Consider the following 14584-nt stretch of genomic DNA (forward strand, 5'->3'; position numbering starts at 1 on the left):
CCCCTGTGGAAGACGGTGGTATTACACGGCTTCGCCTAGAAAGATGGACATGCATTATAAATCCCACAAGGAACAGTATACATCGGAGTGCTGCCCCCTGTGGAAGACGGTGGTATTACACGGCTTCGCCTAGAAAGATGGACATACTTTTCAATCCCACGAGGGACAGTATAAATCGGAGTGCTGCCCCCTGTGGAACATGGTGGTATTACATGGCTTCTCCTAGAAAGATGGACATGCTTTATAAATCCCATGAGGGACGGTCAGGGATGTTTGAAGGTATTAAAGTCATATTGTGTCAGTCAAATGATGGCATATATCAGACAACATACGCTAGCACGATATGATGGTATATATCAGCTTTAGTGCGCATATGATTTACATCCTGACAGTCAGAGCGCTTGTTGGATGGGGCCAGAGAGGGAGGGGCGGCAGTGCTCATATTTTACACCCTTGTAAGAACATAAAGTGCGCATATTCCAGAGGTCTCACTATCAGGAACAATATTTCAGGATGTAAAGGAATGTTTGTGCGTCTCCTCCAGACGTCTGGTATACATCAGCCTTCATCCTGCCGCCTTTTTACGGCTCAGCGTTCATCTCTCGCAACGCGGACGCCACTGAGCTGCCAGGCGCAGGGCTTTTGCAGCAAGGAAGGAAGGATTTCTTCTGTGCATGTGTGTATGTGTGTTACCTGCACGTTTAAGTTCAGGTGCAGCTTTGTACCTGCAGTCCTGCAACCTAAACACAAACACACACACACACACACACGTCATTAGACAGCAAACAGAAATGAGGATGATCGTGTTAGCTTTGTTGTTAAATCTCCTGCTCGTGTCCACGTGAGCTTCAGTCCGGTTCCGCAGCATTCTCTCTAGAACTGCAAGAACAAGAACACGTTTGCTTCTTTTCGTACTTTAATTACTAAATGTTACATTCGCCCGACTCGTCTCTCCGCGTCCCGACTAGCGGCAAGAGGAGAAAACATTCTCCATGTTGCAAAGTCCTTGTGTCACAATCAAGCACCTCACACGTGTTCTGACCCGCTTCTCTTTGTCACAGCGACGGTAAAGTCCGGAACTGCTGAGAGTCTTGTGGGAAAGCGGCGCTGCATCGATGGCAAACGTCTCTCTGTCGCTGTAGCCGAGGGGACCCCAAGCTGTGCTAAGTTTAGCAACATCAGCTAAAGCGAGCTAAAGTGCTAACAGCATGCTATCTGGCAAACGGTATTTATAGCCACGTTGCCATGGAGATCAAGCACCCAACAACTGATTCTCATCAACACAGAGCAGGTGTGGAGGATGACTTTGTACCTGTCAACATTTGCATTTCACAATATGGGAAATTTAGGAAAATAAGGGGAATTCTGGTCTTCCCACCAGCACTCCCCAGAACCGACTGACAGTTTTTCTTTTGACGAAATTTAAAAATACGGGAATCAAAACGGGAGGGAAAAAGAAGGGCAAAATGTAGGCGTTTCCAAGGGAAAACGGGAGGGTTGACAGGTATAGTTGACTTCTTTTTTGACTTTCTTTTTATTGACTCCGCCCATACGATCCAGATGTCTACTATCCATAATGACAATGCAATATTATTGCTGTTCAAGAAAAATCTAATGAAGTACATTTTTGTTGGTTTTTTTTTTTTTAGGGGAAAAAAATAAATCACAAAATGTGGAGCTGCTTGCTTTCCACGGGACAGCACAAGGTGAGGGATGCACTTATTGCTGACTCAGCGTCCGATCTCCACTGTCCACTGTGAGCTGAACCACTTGCTAGCTCGCTAAACAATTTTTACACATTTGAAATAAACATTTGTTTCTTGGAATGTTTATCGTGTTTTCTCGTATGTAGTCTTGTGTCTCCTGTGAAGGAGCAGCTAAGATGGACGCACGTTGAGGAGAAACATCAGCGTGCGCTTGAAGACCACTGTGACAGACTGTGACGGGAGGGGGGGCAGAAGTGTGTGTTGCAGGATGTGGCCTGGATCGACCCAGCATCCAGCGGGTGTGTGGACACGGCGGGCGCCTTATTCTTAGCAGGCAGGTCTGGTGCCGCACAATGGGGCAAGTGGGCGGAGCTTGGTGTCAGATCCAGAGCGGGGACGTGTAGTGGTTTGGGTTTCTGGGATTATAGAAGAGTTGGACTGTTGTTTAGCAAAAAGTGTTGACTTCATTGTTGATCACAAACAACAGTGTGTGTGTGTGTGTGTGTGTGTGTGGTTGCTGGATTATTTAAACGTTAAACTGCGTCCATGAGTGTGTGAGATGTTCTGCTCCAATGTCAGCCATCTCCAGCCTCAGGTTCCTTCTTCTTCTCCTTCACTTTCACTGACGTCTTCTTGGACACTTTCTTGTCTCCTGACTCCTTGCCGGATTCCTTACTGGCCTCCTTCTTCTCCTTCGATACCTCCTTCTTCTCCTTGGACGAGGAGGATGACGACGACTCCTTCTTGGCCTCCTTCTTCTCCTTGGAGCCCTCCTTCTTCTTCGCCTCCTTGACGGTTTCCTCTGCATCGCCCGTGTCTTCTTTCACAGCGCCCTCCGATGGCTCCTTTGACACTTTCTTTTCTTTGGAGTCTTTTTCTGAGAAGAGAAAAAAATAAGAAAAGGAAACATGAAGGGGATTAGCACCAAGCCATCATGCAGGAACACAAAAGTACACTGGTGACAAGACTATACGTCAGCAAGTAAGTGGAATTTTAGCGTTGCTATAAAAGCAAACACTGGACAACCTCCCTAAAAGTCAACCACCCAATGTGGGGCTTAAACCCACGACCGTGAGATTAAGAGTCTCATGCTCTACCGACTAAACTAGCTGGGCCTGCAGATCAACAAACAGGACTGTTTTCATCCTTTTTAAAATGTCCCAACTGCTACTCGCCGCTCTGTTGTCTGCCCGACTGTCAGTATTGTACTTTTTTCACTCCAGACGCTGACATCATCGACTCATCCGATGGCTGGATGCCGTCTTGCTGTGCTCTCTGTGTGAAAGGCGTAGGAAAATGAATGCGGCATCCACTGCTATTTTACGTCATCTCAGTGAATGACGCTGTTGATTAGGGTTGGTCACGAGACACCCGACTCACGAGACAAGACGATGCACAAGATTTGGTCCACGAGAACAAGACGAGACAAGATTTTTACATTAATTTAAAGAAAAAGTACAATTAAAAAATATGGCTGGACAAACTTTCTTTTTAACTGAGTCACAAAACTAGGCAGGTTTATTGACCCCCAAATTGACACTAAATAATATCATTGTCAACATTTATTCAGAAAAAATAAACCGCTAACGTCATGATAATACATAGTAATGATAATGTATAATAACAATAAATCATAATAATGCAATATTTCATTGATAAGTTCTCTTTCAGTCTGTAAAGTTGAGCAATTTCCGTTTATGGCATGAATTTTCTCACAGGCAATTGTACTGTCCGTCAAACGTTTGCAGCATTTCTGGAAATGCTGGCTTTTCAAATGTATTAAAAAGCACCTCACTCATGATTAATATTCCCATACCGGGGCTGTGGCATTTGGCTTGGCAATATATCTTTTTTCCTCCTAATTTATACTACATTACCTTGCATAGCTCCTCACAAGTCTCCTTTGCTACAACGTGCGTGTCTATGCTAGCGGCCCCGCCTCCTCCCACAGAGACAAAATGACTGTGTGACTGACAAGAGGTCTCACTTCATTGTTCTATGGAACACTGTTGTTCTATGAAAACAGACATGCATGCACATGGCAATATATGGAGGCTGGCAAAATTGTCAAGATTATTGTCATTTATTGTGTGAGTAATTAATTAATTTGTTATTGTAAGACAGTTTTTTTTCTGAATAAGAAATTCAGAAATTCAACATGCGGTTACGTCATTAGGAGCACCTGCATTGAGGCACCGGCACATGCAACGCTTCCAACTCTGACAAGCCGTGTGGCGACTACGCAGAAGCATAAACCAGCTTAACTGCCAGTGTTTGTTGTTTGCCGTCAACTGCGTGTGACCCACTAAAACAGGCGCTGGGAATGCTAACGAGCCACTTGTCGGGCCTGAGACGGGCCGTCGCAGTGCCACTCCACTCAGGGATTAGGAGACTTTTGCTTTGTTAACTGACAGACACACACACACGCACACACACACTGCAGGTCTTTAGCATGCAGGCAAATTGAGCGACAACAGCACCTGTTGCATCACAAAGGGCCGCCACTTAACTGAAGGACCCTCTCCCCCTCGCCCCGACCCCTGTCAAAGACACATGCTGAAACAACCCCCCACCACACACACATACATAGCGCTAGCACCAGATTGGATTGTCTGTGTGATAAGATGATAACAGGACAGTTTGTCTGCCTACAATGAGACGCTCTTCTTATCTCCATGAGGTGCAAAGACAGCCCCATGTCTGCTCTGTGTGATTTCAATTATGCTGCTTTACACTAAAGACTCCTGTTCATCTTGTGGTCCGAAGACCAGAGTCAGGAAAGGTCTCCAGGAAGTCACCCGTCAGTCTAATGTCCTCCTGCTGCTCTTTTAAGGCCACTATTGGAATTGTTGTTAAATAATTTACACATTTAGAGAGAATCCTCCGTCTCCTTCTAAGGGTGTGCTCACAGTAGACCATTTGTAAAGAGAGTTGGAGCTGTGAAGCAAGTCTGACTTCTAATCGGAAGTTAATCATACCGCGTGAAGCATAAAACTACTGTAAAAACAAAAAGTCCAGGGCTGGGAAAACTTTCCGAGCACCTGTGTGTCCATCAAGCGCGAGTGAGAGTGTGAGAAAGTGGCGGCCTCGAGGGAGCGCTCACAAATGTGGACAAACATTGACGTTGTAAAACAAGATGGAAGCTTCTCTGTGGAAGCGTGGAAGTCCGGAGGAGTCAAGGCGTCTTCATTGTGCAAACTAACAAAGTGGACGTCTGTCCCCCAAACGAGCGACGCTAAGCCGTCCTCACGGGGGGCCTCGGCTACCACGACGCATCTGGTAGTTTTTGTCGGGACTACCGCAGTCTGATGCCACGTGAGTCCGTCTGGATGAGATCGGCTTGTCAGGAAGTCTCGGGTAATGTAGTTCCCTGTGCTCGGCGCTACGCTCCTCCAGGGAATCTATTTATTATAATTTGCTTCCCACAAACGACCAAAGGAGGTGTTTCATTTTCACTAACAAGGAATAAAGACTGAGAGGTCCTTGAGCTGCATATGATATTATAACAAAGTATACTTACATTTTTGTGTTGATGTATTAGTCATTGTGGCTGGCAATAAAAGCTGCTGCGGTTCCTTCAAGTCACTTTGGTCTCCATGGAAAACTTGCAATTCTACTGAAACTACTTTACTTTTATTTAGCAACCTATTGCTGTGTCTATTGGCAAACTTGTGTACTTACACTTAGTACACTGTTTAAAGTGCATAAGCACGTTCACACTGAGAAGTATTGCAAAAGGCAGTGCACTGTCAGCACTCAAAATGGTGAGTGTGCAGTGATGCACACTTACCACCCTCAATAGTCAGCATCTTGCCTACGTAGTGGAAGGGGAAGGACTACCAAACAAAAAGGGACGGCATAATCGCCGGCTCATTTGAATCAGGGGGTACACCTATGCCAGAAAAAAGTCAAAAATTAATTGTTAATGATTGTACAATGGAGAAGCGGGGGGTTGGGGAAGGCAGATATCTTCTGGCCAAATGACGATGACGCATTATGACCAAATGCTGGTCATAATGCGTCATCGAGTGGTAGCTATCACTATTAAAAAGAAGAGAAGAAGAAGGTAAATATTCCAATTGTTTTTTCTCATTAAGTGTACGATGACAATAATGGATTTGGGACAGTACACAGTACACAGTCTACTCAGTATACTTATCAGAGGTGGGAGCAAGTCAGTGTTTTGCAAGTCTCAAGTAAGTCTCAAGTCTTTAATCTCATGTCTCAAATCAAGTCTTAAGTGAAGACGTAGAAGTCCAAATCAAGCCTCAAGTCAAGACAAAACAGGTTGAGTCAAGTCCAAAATCATAGGCCCAAAATGTTTGAGTCCTTATTAGTCATAAGCACTGTTTAGTGTCTCTCAAATAAAATGCCATTTTAACAATCAACAATTTATTCAATTTAACAAATACAATGAATGCGTTTTGAATTGTTTTATTCTTTTTAAAATGAAATAAGACTTGTGTGACAAGAGTTAGTTTCAGAAAAAGAGTGCTGACATAGCCTTTAGGATTTAGTCAGTGCACAGAAAAGTAATCCACAACCTTGTTGTTTGTTCTTAAACCTGATAGGACGTTAATAAATGCATCCTATGAGACATATTGAAAGGGAAAATATGTTCCAGGAAATGACATAATAACGATCATGTGAGCTGAATACTTTGAATAGGGACACATTTTACTCTGTACATTCATTGAAAATCTCAAGTATTTTAAAGTCATCAGGCTTTAAAGTCTGAGTCAAGTCATTGATGTCAAAGTCCAAGTTGGGTTGGAAGTTTTGACGACATTGCCAAGCGACCCAAACTCAAGTCCACACCTCTGATACTTACTGAAGTGTACTGACACATGTATTCCATTTGAGAGGCAGATAGAACATCTTCATGAAAGTTGATCACTTCCTGTGTCCACTAGGGGGCAATTAGACTGTTTGTCATAACATTTGAACAGAATATTGGACATTTGTGTTAGTGGCTGCCATTTGTTTGTTCGTCACAGAACAAAGAGACAAACCACAGCAACAAAAGTCAGTGTGTCGATATCGATGTTAGATAAGGAGCATGGCGCTATCGGGAGCGGCTTCAAAGCCCGCATGTTCCGCATGGTTGGGCCTGTTAGCGGCGCTGCATTCATCTGCACGCAGCCGTCGTCAAAATAGAGGCGGTCGCACAGGTCGCCCGCAGCGACTACACTCGAGCCTGCACTCGCCGAGTTGTGCGATCTACTCCCTGCGAGTATGTGTGTGAGTGTGAGTGTGTGTGTCTGGGTGGACGTGGGCTGATGGCATCCGTGTTGTAGTGTGTTTATTTCAGACAATGTCTATGCAGCATTGATGTGGACAGGACACAACATTGTTGTTAGATCTGAAAAGAAGTTGTGTATAGCAGCTGTCTGGGAACGTAGTACCACATGCATCAGGGTCAGGGGTCACACATAAAGACAAGCATGAACGTCATGTTTATTTTTAGATTGGTGTTTTATCTCACACACACAGCATGAAATGAAACGAGTCAACCCTGTTAGGGAATCCACAGACTTTGAGTCTTTGCATTTTGTATGGTGACAAGTTGTGACAGGTTCTCTTCAAGCCCGGCTAGCTCAGTCGGTAGAGCATGAGACTCTTAATCTCAGGGTCGTGGGTTCAAGCCCCACGTTGGGTGACTACCTTTTGGTAGATAATGTACCCTACTATCCACTCACAATATGCAACATTAGGTACACTTCCACAATACAGGCTGGGTCTCAATGTTTACACTTGCACGCATTTTGCCTCCGCATTGTCCCACAATTTTCCGTGACAATACGTGTCATTTATATATTTCTTTATGGCACACCTGAAAAGCGTGAAGACTAGTTTGCGCACTGTTTGCATCCGTGAAGCAGTCGTGGCATTATTTGGTCCCGCTACATCCCACGTGATGCCACGCAAAAGCAGGCATCACCGCTATGTTCATTAATTCCTCAATTTGCAAGGTACGTACAAGGTGTTGAACTCTAGAGAAGAAGCTCATGCAATAAGTAAGATAAGTCTATATTCTCGCAGTTGCAGGTAGAGAATGTGCAAAGAGCAGGAAGGAGGCAATACATTTAAAAAAAAAAAAGAGAAATGGACCGTGTGGGAGAGATAATTTCTGACTAGAAGACATAGCTTTGGGCATTTTGATTAGATATTAACAGAAAATCACAAGGAAGATGCAAGACGCTACAGAAATTACTTGAGAATTCCCCCCGAATTGCTCCAAGAGGTGCTGGAAAAGTTAACCCATTCATGTGAATGAGACATGCAGAGGCACGCTTTGATACGCACCGCCCGCATTGTTTGCACATACTGTAGGTTGCGGTGCGTTCACGCTGCATTCACGACAAGTTTAGGGAAATATGCGTGCCACAAATTTTACACATTTTCTTTGCACACAGTTTACACATACTTCACACCTGTCAATGACCAATTTACTCACTGGCACGCCATTAGCAAAATTGCGCACCACTGCATTGACAAAGTGCGTGCAAGTGTAAACAAGGCTTTACACATGCCCCAAATAGTGAGTGTGCAGCCAAGAAGAAGAAGTGGGTAAATACTGTGATTGTTATTTCTGGTTAGCGTGCAACAACAGTAATTGATTTGGGACAGAACTGCACTGTCAAAATTCACACCCCAGGAACTAAAAAAATAGCATACATTGTATACTACTGTACTCTATACTATACAAGTATTCAATTTGAGACACAGCTCTTAAGTGTCTGAACACTGGAGCGTCTCTCAGTTCCACTCTCAGGGTCGTGAGTTTGGGCCCACATGTTGGGTGATTGACTTCTGGGGCGGTCATAGACTGCAGTTACTTATATACAATACAGCGATGCCTCAATATTTGTGCACTCTGGTTTTTGTAGGATTCATTTTTTGACAAAAATGATTGCTTCAAAGATGTCTTGGTTATCATACGGCCAAACAGTGCGCCTAACAAACTACGGTAGTCGGTTCGTCCACGTATCATTAGAGTGCCCAAAAAAAGCATCTGCATGTTGGTGACTCAATCTGTGTGAAGAATGGACAGCGGTTCTTTTAGATGTCGGCCACTATAGACAGATTCCGGTCAGGAAATCCTTTAATTATATTTATTATGTGTGTGTGGGTGGTTTATTTAATCATAGAACACAGTGTGCCGCTGATGTAAACAATGGTTGTTTTGCCTTGGCGGAGGTCGGTGCTCTTGAGGTACATTTTAGTTTATACTGTAGATAGGTCTTGTATTGATGTTGTTCGATTGTACAGGTGTACCTAATAGGTTGAAAACCGTCCAGAAGGCTTCAACAAACAAGAAGAGCCCAGTTCCCTCGATTAATCTCTTGTGGATTGCCATGACCTGGATGACTGAGAAGCTCCACAGACATACTGTACCTCATGTGTTGGTTAAGGCTGTGTACACAGTATACAACCTGCTCAGAAGCTGGTGTTGCCATTTTGTGCAGCTGGTCAACTTTCAAAGCGTAGGCTGTCTTGAACTGTCGATATCTTCCAATAAAAGGAAGACGTTTCAGTCAAAGGTTACCTTTAGAAGTCATTTGTGTTAAAAAGCCATATGCAGCACATAGTAACCTAAAACACAACAAGTGTAGTTGTAATGTCTGAATGCAGACACACAAAGAGAGCGACACTGAGACCACAGCTTCATCGCTCGCTGGGTGTGGTTTAGCGGGCGGCTTCATTCCCGTGGTCGTCCGGGATATTTTCACTCTGGCCAGCAACGCCCTACTAGCAATGCGTGCGCACACACATACATGCACACAATATACAGACATATACAAATATACAGCGGTGTGTGTGTGTGTGTAAAGGGTGCCGATATTTTGATTGTTATGGAATGGCATAAAGTGTTTCGCATCTGGTGAGGCACACACACACACACACACACACACACACACACATCCATCAGCTTCCTCGTGTAGTCTGAGCTCTGTCTAAATACAGTCGGCCACATCAGAGAGGACGTTTACAACACTGGTTAAACGAACGCGCACACAAACACACATTTGCAGCTGTACATACAATGTTGATATATGTTATATCAGGCTATAAAAATTTGCGTATGCACACACAACGCTGCAGAAACAAAGACAAATACAGTGTGGGTGATATTCGCTGCATAGCATGGCAACACACACACACTCAGACACACACTGTATTATTTTAAAGTCAGCAACTGTGAATTATGTAAATCCTGTCTAAAAGTTAATTGCCCATTGTGGGGCTAAAACAAATGAATCTGAGAGTCACGCGCTTTAGCCGGGCATGCTAAAGTTCGCATGTAGTGCACCATTAAGTGCATTCATACATTCATACATATGGTTGGGCATTGTTTAAATTTTAACGATTCTGTTTCCAATTCTGATTCCTCGTTTCGATTCTGGTTCCTAACTATCCTCAATTCCGATCCTCAATAGACAGGGTTATAAAAGTTTGCACGGTTTAAATGAAGCATGTGCGCACCGGTACGCCACCTTTGTAGTTGGCGTACACACTTTTTGGAGACATGGCAAAAAGACAACACACATCTTCAGTGGTGAAGTGAAATCATATGTTAGAAATAAACATGCAATACCGGCCCTTTTACAGGGCAAAAGTCCACCTGGATTATTTTATTCTAACAGCTGTGAAATGAGTTTAGGAGTCTGAAGGGCAATTTACAATTTAATTCAAACAGCAGTAGATACAAACAATTGCAATGCCAGCGCTGGAGAGAGCTGCCAAGAAAGGTTTAGCAAAGTCCAATCGATCTCTGAAGTTTCTTTTATGACTTCTGTCAGAACGGCGGTGCAATAGGTGTAAACTTCCCTTTTTTAGTTATTGGGATATTAGGCAACAAGTCTAATTTTCGACAACGAAACGCTCCTAAAACAGATATTAAAAAGGTGGCATCTATAAAAACTATGTGTGTGTGTGCGTGTGCAACTAAAAAAGACATGGGTTTATTTGTTCCAAGTGAAAGGTCTTGTGAGTGTGTTATGTATCTGTGGCAGATAAGCATAATTCTGGAGAGCGTGCTGACCCGATGCAAATTCCAACAAATTTAAGAAAGGCCTGGCTAGCTCAGTTGGTAGAGCATGAGACTCTTAATCTCAGGGTCGTGGGTTTGAGCCCCACGTTGGGTGGTTGTATTTTGAGGAGGAAATTTAATCTATACACATAGCTACATTACTTACATTGTAGTGCGTGGACTACACTTTAAAGACCAAATCCCTATTCATCCAGACAAAATGAACATGGATATTCTTTCATGGTCCTTGTAACACAACACAAAGTAGCTACTGTCCCAACTATAAAGACCCTTGCTGCAGCATTGCCCTTTCTTTCTTTCTTTCACGGTTTTTCGGTTACAACATTGTGATGATGGTGTACATGTTGCTACGGAGACAGGCTAGACAGACACACACACACACACACAGTAGTGGCAGTAAACATGCACACTGGACTCACACACTGACTTTTCTCTCTCTTTACTTTCACACTCGCGTGGCTCACGCTCACACGTCAAGTGTTGCCAAGATCCTGAAATCATGCTGCCAAGGCTGTGTGACACAAGTCAGACTGTGTATATACACACACACTCACACACACATATACAGAGCGACATTACTGTATAACATAAAGTGGGTGAGAATGTGTAACAACATGTATTAATTGTTTTATCTGGAGGTCAGTCATTCTAGTATTTGAAAGAAAGTCTTTAACTGTGACAACAACAAAGAAAAGCTTCGCCCAACGTGGGGCTCGAACCCACGACCCTGAGATTAAGAGTCTCATGCTCTACCGACTGAGCTAGCCGGGCCTGTCTGTTACCAATGCCAAGTCATTTCATAAGGTGTCCAGCCTGTACAAGTGTCGTGTTTAAGATAAATTAGGTCACTGAAACATTAGGAAGAGGAAATGAGAAGTTTGTGAGGCTGATATGAAGTGAGGGAAGGTCAAATAAAGATTTGACAATTTGATCCTCTCAGACATCCTCATCACGCCATTTCTATTATCACAGGTGTGACTGCAACCACATACACACACATGCAGATGATGCTACACACGCTTTAACCTTGACTAAAACACCACGGACTGTTTAAACATTTACAGTTAATTCATGAAGCAAAGTGTGTGTGGGTGTGTGTGTGTGTGTGTGTGTGTGTGTGTGTGTGTGTGTGTGTGTTAAATGAGATCTCAACAAGGTTACACAATTTATCTCCTCAGCACTCCCAAAGCTTGGCAGTGTTTAAGTCATAAATCAAACATCTGGTGGCATTCTGCATTCCACACGCACACACACACACACACACACACACACACACACACCTCAATGAATTCAGCTCACATAGCCCTCTCCAAGCATGCATTCACCTGCATGTAAAGAGATTTACTTCAAGTATGCATCTAAGAATGTGAGTGCAAACACACGTTCATCAGACCCCATAAGGAAGAACACTACATGGGCACAGCCCTTAATGAACCAATGAATGAATGAGAGGTTGGGCTAGTGTGCTTAGTTGTCTTCATTCTTCACCAACAAAACTTTGTGTTCCCAGTGCACAAAGCAAGCTCCATCAAGGCATACTTGGAGGAGTTGACTATCACACTATCACACCGCCTAGCGGGCTAACTGCTAGCAGGATCTGTTCCTCTACTGTTGCTCTCTTAGTGACTCTAGGGCCCATTCATGGAAGAAGTGATGGATGGACACCTGTGTGTGTATATGTGTGTGATACAAATACTACACCACACACGGTACAATCAATGTGTGTGTGGGTCTCCGGCTTGATGGGTTGTGTGCCAAAAAGTCCACGTTTAATGAGATTGTTTACCTGTAACCATGGTGTGTGTGTGTGTATTTAAATGTAGCACTGTTAGGAATGGAATCTTTTCCTTCTGCTTTGAACAGGACATGTTGAAGGCTTGTTGATAGCAGAGGGACAATATCCCATTCCTAACAGTGCTACATTTAAATCCACACACACACACCATGGTTACATGTAAACAACCTCATTAAACATGGACTTCCTGGCACACACCGCATCAAGCCTGAGAGCCTCTGCTTTGAACAAGGCACGGTGAAGGCTGGTTGATAGCAGAGGGAAAATATTCCATTCCTAACACACCAGAACAACAGCGAAGGTCTCGTTTAGACAAGCATGTAAAAGAACATGAAGAAGATGAACAACACACGGCTATGGCCTCTTTATGTCATGCTGCTGTTGTGTTGTGTCGAAACGACACACAATGAAGGGGTGAGGTTGACACACTCGTGTGAAACAAGTAAGAGCACACGCCTACACTCAGTGTGAAAGTGTCTGCCGCTGGCGGAATAACAATGAAGACGAGGGGGGGTGAGATGATGTGGTTTTTGAGGAAAGTCCCATGAAGACACTGACATGGTCCGATTGGGTCGAGACGCCAAGGCAGAAAGACACAAACACAGACACACGGAGGGGTCCGAGACAGAGAGGTCTCCAGGTAGAAGAGGTGGTCATGGGAGAGAAACTGTGCTTATACAGTGTAGGACCACATCACATCACACGCACACTTAGGCTCCACACAAACACGGATGTTTTAACAAGGCATATTTTTAAGTGTGTTTTGTCCTTTCATTAACATGCAAATGTAGGTTTTTCTTCTTAAAAACTGTGGAAAACACTGGCCGCAGTGAATATTTTCCAAAACTCTGCATTGGGCGTTGTATACGTAGTGTATAGTGTATATGTATAACTGAGCTTTTTGGTTTGTGTCATAAGAAATGTAAGACATTTCTAACGTTTTCAACCTTATTTAACAAAAGAACACAGCACAGCACAGCAGATCCCAACTATTTTGTGGGGGTTATTATCCAAGACTGCTCGCAAATGGCAAAAAATGACAAATGGCCAATTTGTAATAGATACAGCCATAATAACACGCGAATGAGCACTGATTTTCAAGTCATTTACATTATAAATGTCATTATAGATGTAATATATCACTATGTTTATGAACATATGCGTTATAATGCACGACCAAGTCAGTTGTGGTGACTTTTTCTGACTTCTGATTGGACAAAATGAACATGACAGCCAGTGAATGTGCTTTTATGTGGATGGAGATTTTTTTGGGGAAAAATGTGGTTTTTGAAAATGTCCATCTTCGCATGGACATGGCCTATGAGGAGGTTTTGTTGCCGCTGCTGAGTTTTTACCAAAATATCACATAGAGAAATAAGAGGCATAAAAACGATGATGATGAATGTGAAGGCATTTCCTCTGGTGTGTGAGGGATCAGTGAGTCGCCGCTGAATGCTGTCTTTATCGCGTAACGAGGCTGACAAGGACTCGCTTGGATCGGCCTCTGACTGGAAAGGAAGTCAGTGTAATTTTGCTAATGTTGGAAATGAAGTCTGCTTGGTGAAAAATGTACTTGGGATGCTGGTAATTATCATGCTGCAGATGATTAGAGGCTGACTGCCTTTTACATTCGCTGCAGTGAATTATGGGACACACTCTGCATACTTCACAACCTTCACAGCTCAAAATTATTATTTTTTTCGTAAGGTTGGAGGTTCCAGTGGAGACTGAAATTCTAGTTTGAAGTTTTAGAAAACAACACCTTTGTTGACTTCATCTACAACTTTACATGATCCTGGCATGCATATTACACTCTATTATTGTGTCTCTGATTTGGTACAGTATTGTCCGTAACAAACTCGTGCGTTTGCTCTGTACGGTATCGTTCTGCGAAATGGAGTGCCCAAACAAAGCATACACACTTCTGATTCACTGTCACCGCATTTTTATTGGGTGAACCTGCTAAATAACCCGCCATGGGGCCAAAGAAAGTTGCAAGTCCCAGCAATTTGATAAAGAAACAATAAT

The 14584-nt window shown here is 43.5% G+C and overlaps 1 protein-coding gene and 4 non-coding genes across 6 annotated transcripts in view; 2 read left to right on the top strand and 3 right to left on the bottom strand.

Moving 5' to 3' along the window:
* Positions 1-896: 896 nt before the first annotated feature.
* Positions 897-14584, bottom strand: part of bbs9 (Bardet-Biedl syndrome 9) — a 118590-nt gene continuing 104902 nt past the window's right edge. For both annotated transcript variants that reach the window (XM_054781019.1, XM_054781018.1), the window contains one exon: positions 897-2583. In XM_054781019.1, the coding sequence (XP_054636994.1) occupies positions 2282-2583 (302 nt within the window). In that variant the 3' untranslated portion in view covers positions 897-2281. The remainder of the gene's footprint in view (positions 2584-14584) is intronic.
* On the bottom strand, positions 2749-2821 carry trnak-cuu (transfer RNA lysine (anticodon CUU)). The gene has a single exon. It is a non-coding gene; the product is annotated as a tRNA-Lys (tRNA).
* trnak-cuu (transfer RNA lysine (anticodon CUU)) lies at positions 7293-7365 on the top strand. Its single transcript has one exon. It is a non-coding gene; the product is annotated as a tRNA-Lys (tRNA).
* Positions 10783-10855, top strand: trnak-cuu (transfer RNA lysine (anticodon CUU)). The gene has a single exon. It is a non-coding gene; the product is annotated as a tRNA-Lys (tRNA).
* Positions 11460-11532, bottom strand: trnak-cuu (transfer RNA lysine (anticodon CUU)). The gene has a single exon. It is a non-coding gene; the product is annotated as a tRNA-Lys (tRNA).

The sequence above is a fragment of the Dunckerocampus dactyliophorus genome, chromosome 7 (genome assembly GCF_027744805.1).
Source record: "Dunckerocampus dactyliophorus isolate RoL2022-P2 chromosome 7, RoL_Ddac_1.1, whole genome shotgun sequence".
Classification (NCBI taxonomy): domain Eukaryota; kingdom Metazoa; phylum Chordata; class Actinopteri; order Syngnathiformes; family Syngnathidae; genus Dunckerocampus; species Dunckerocampus dactyliophorus.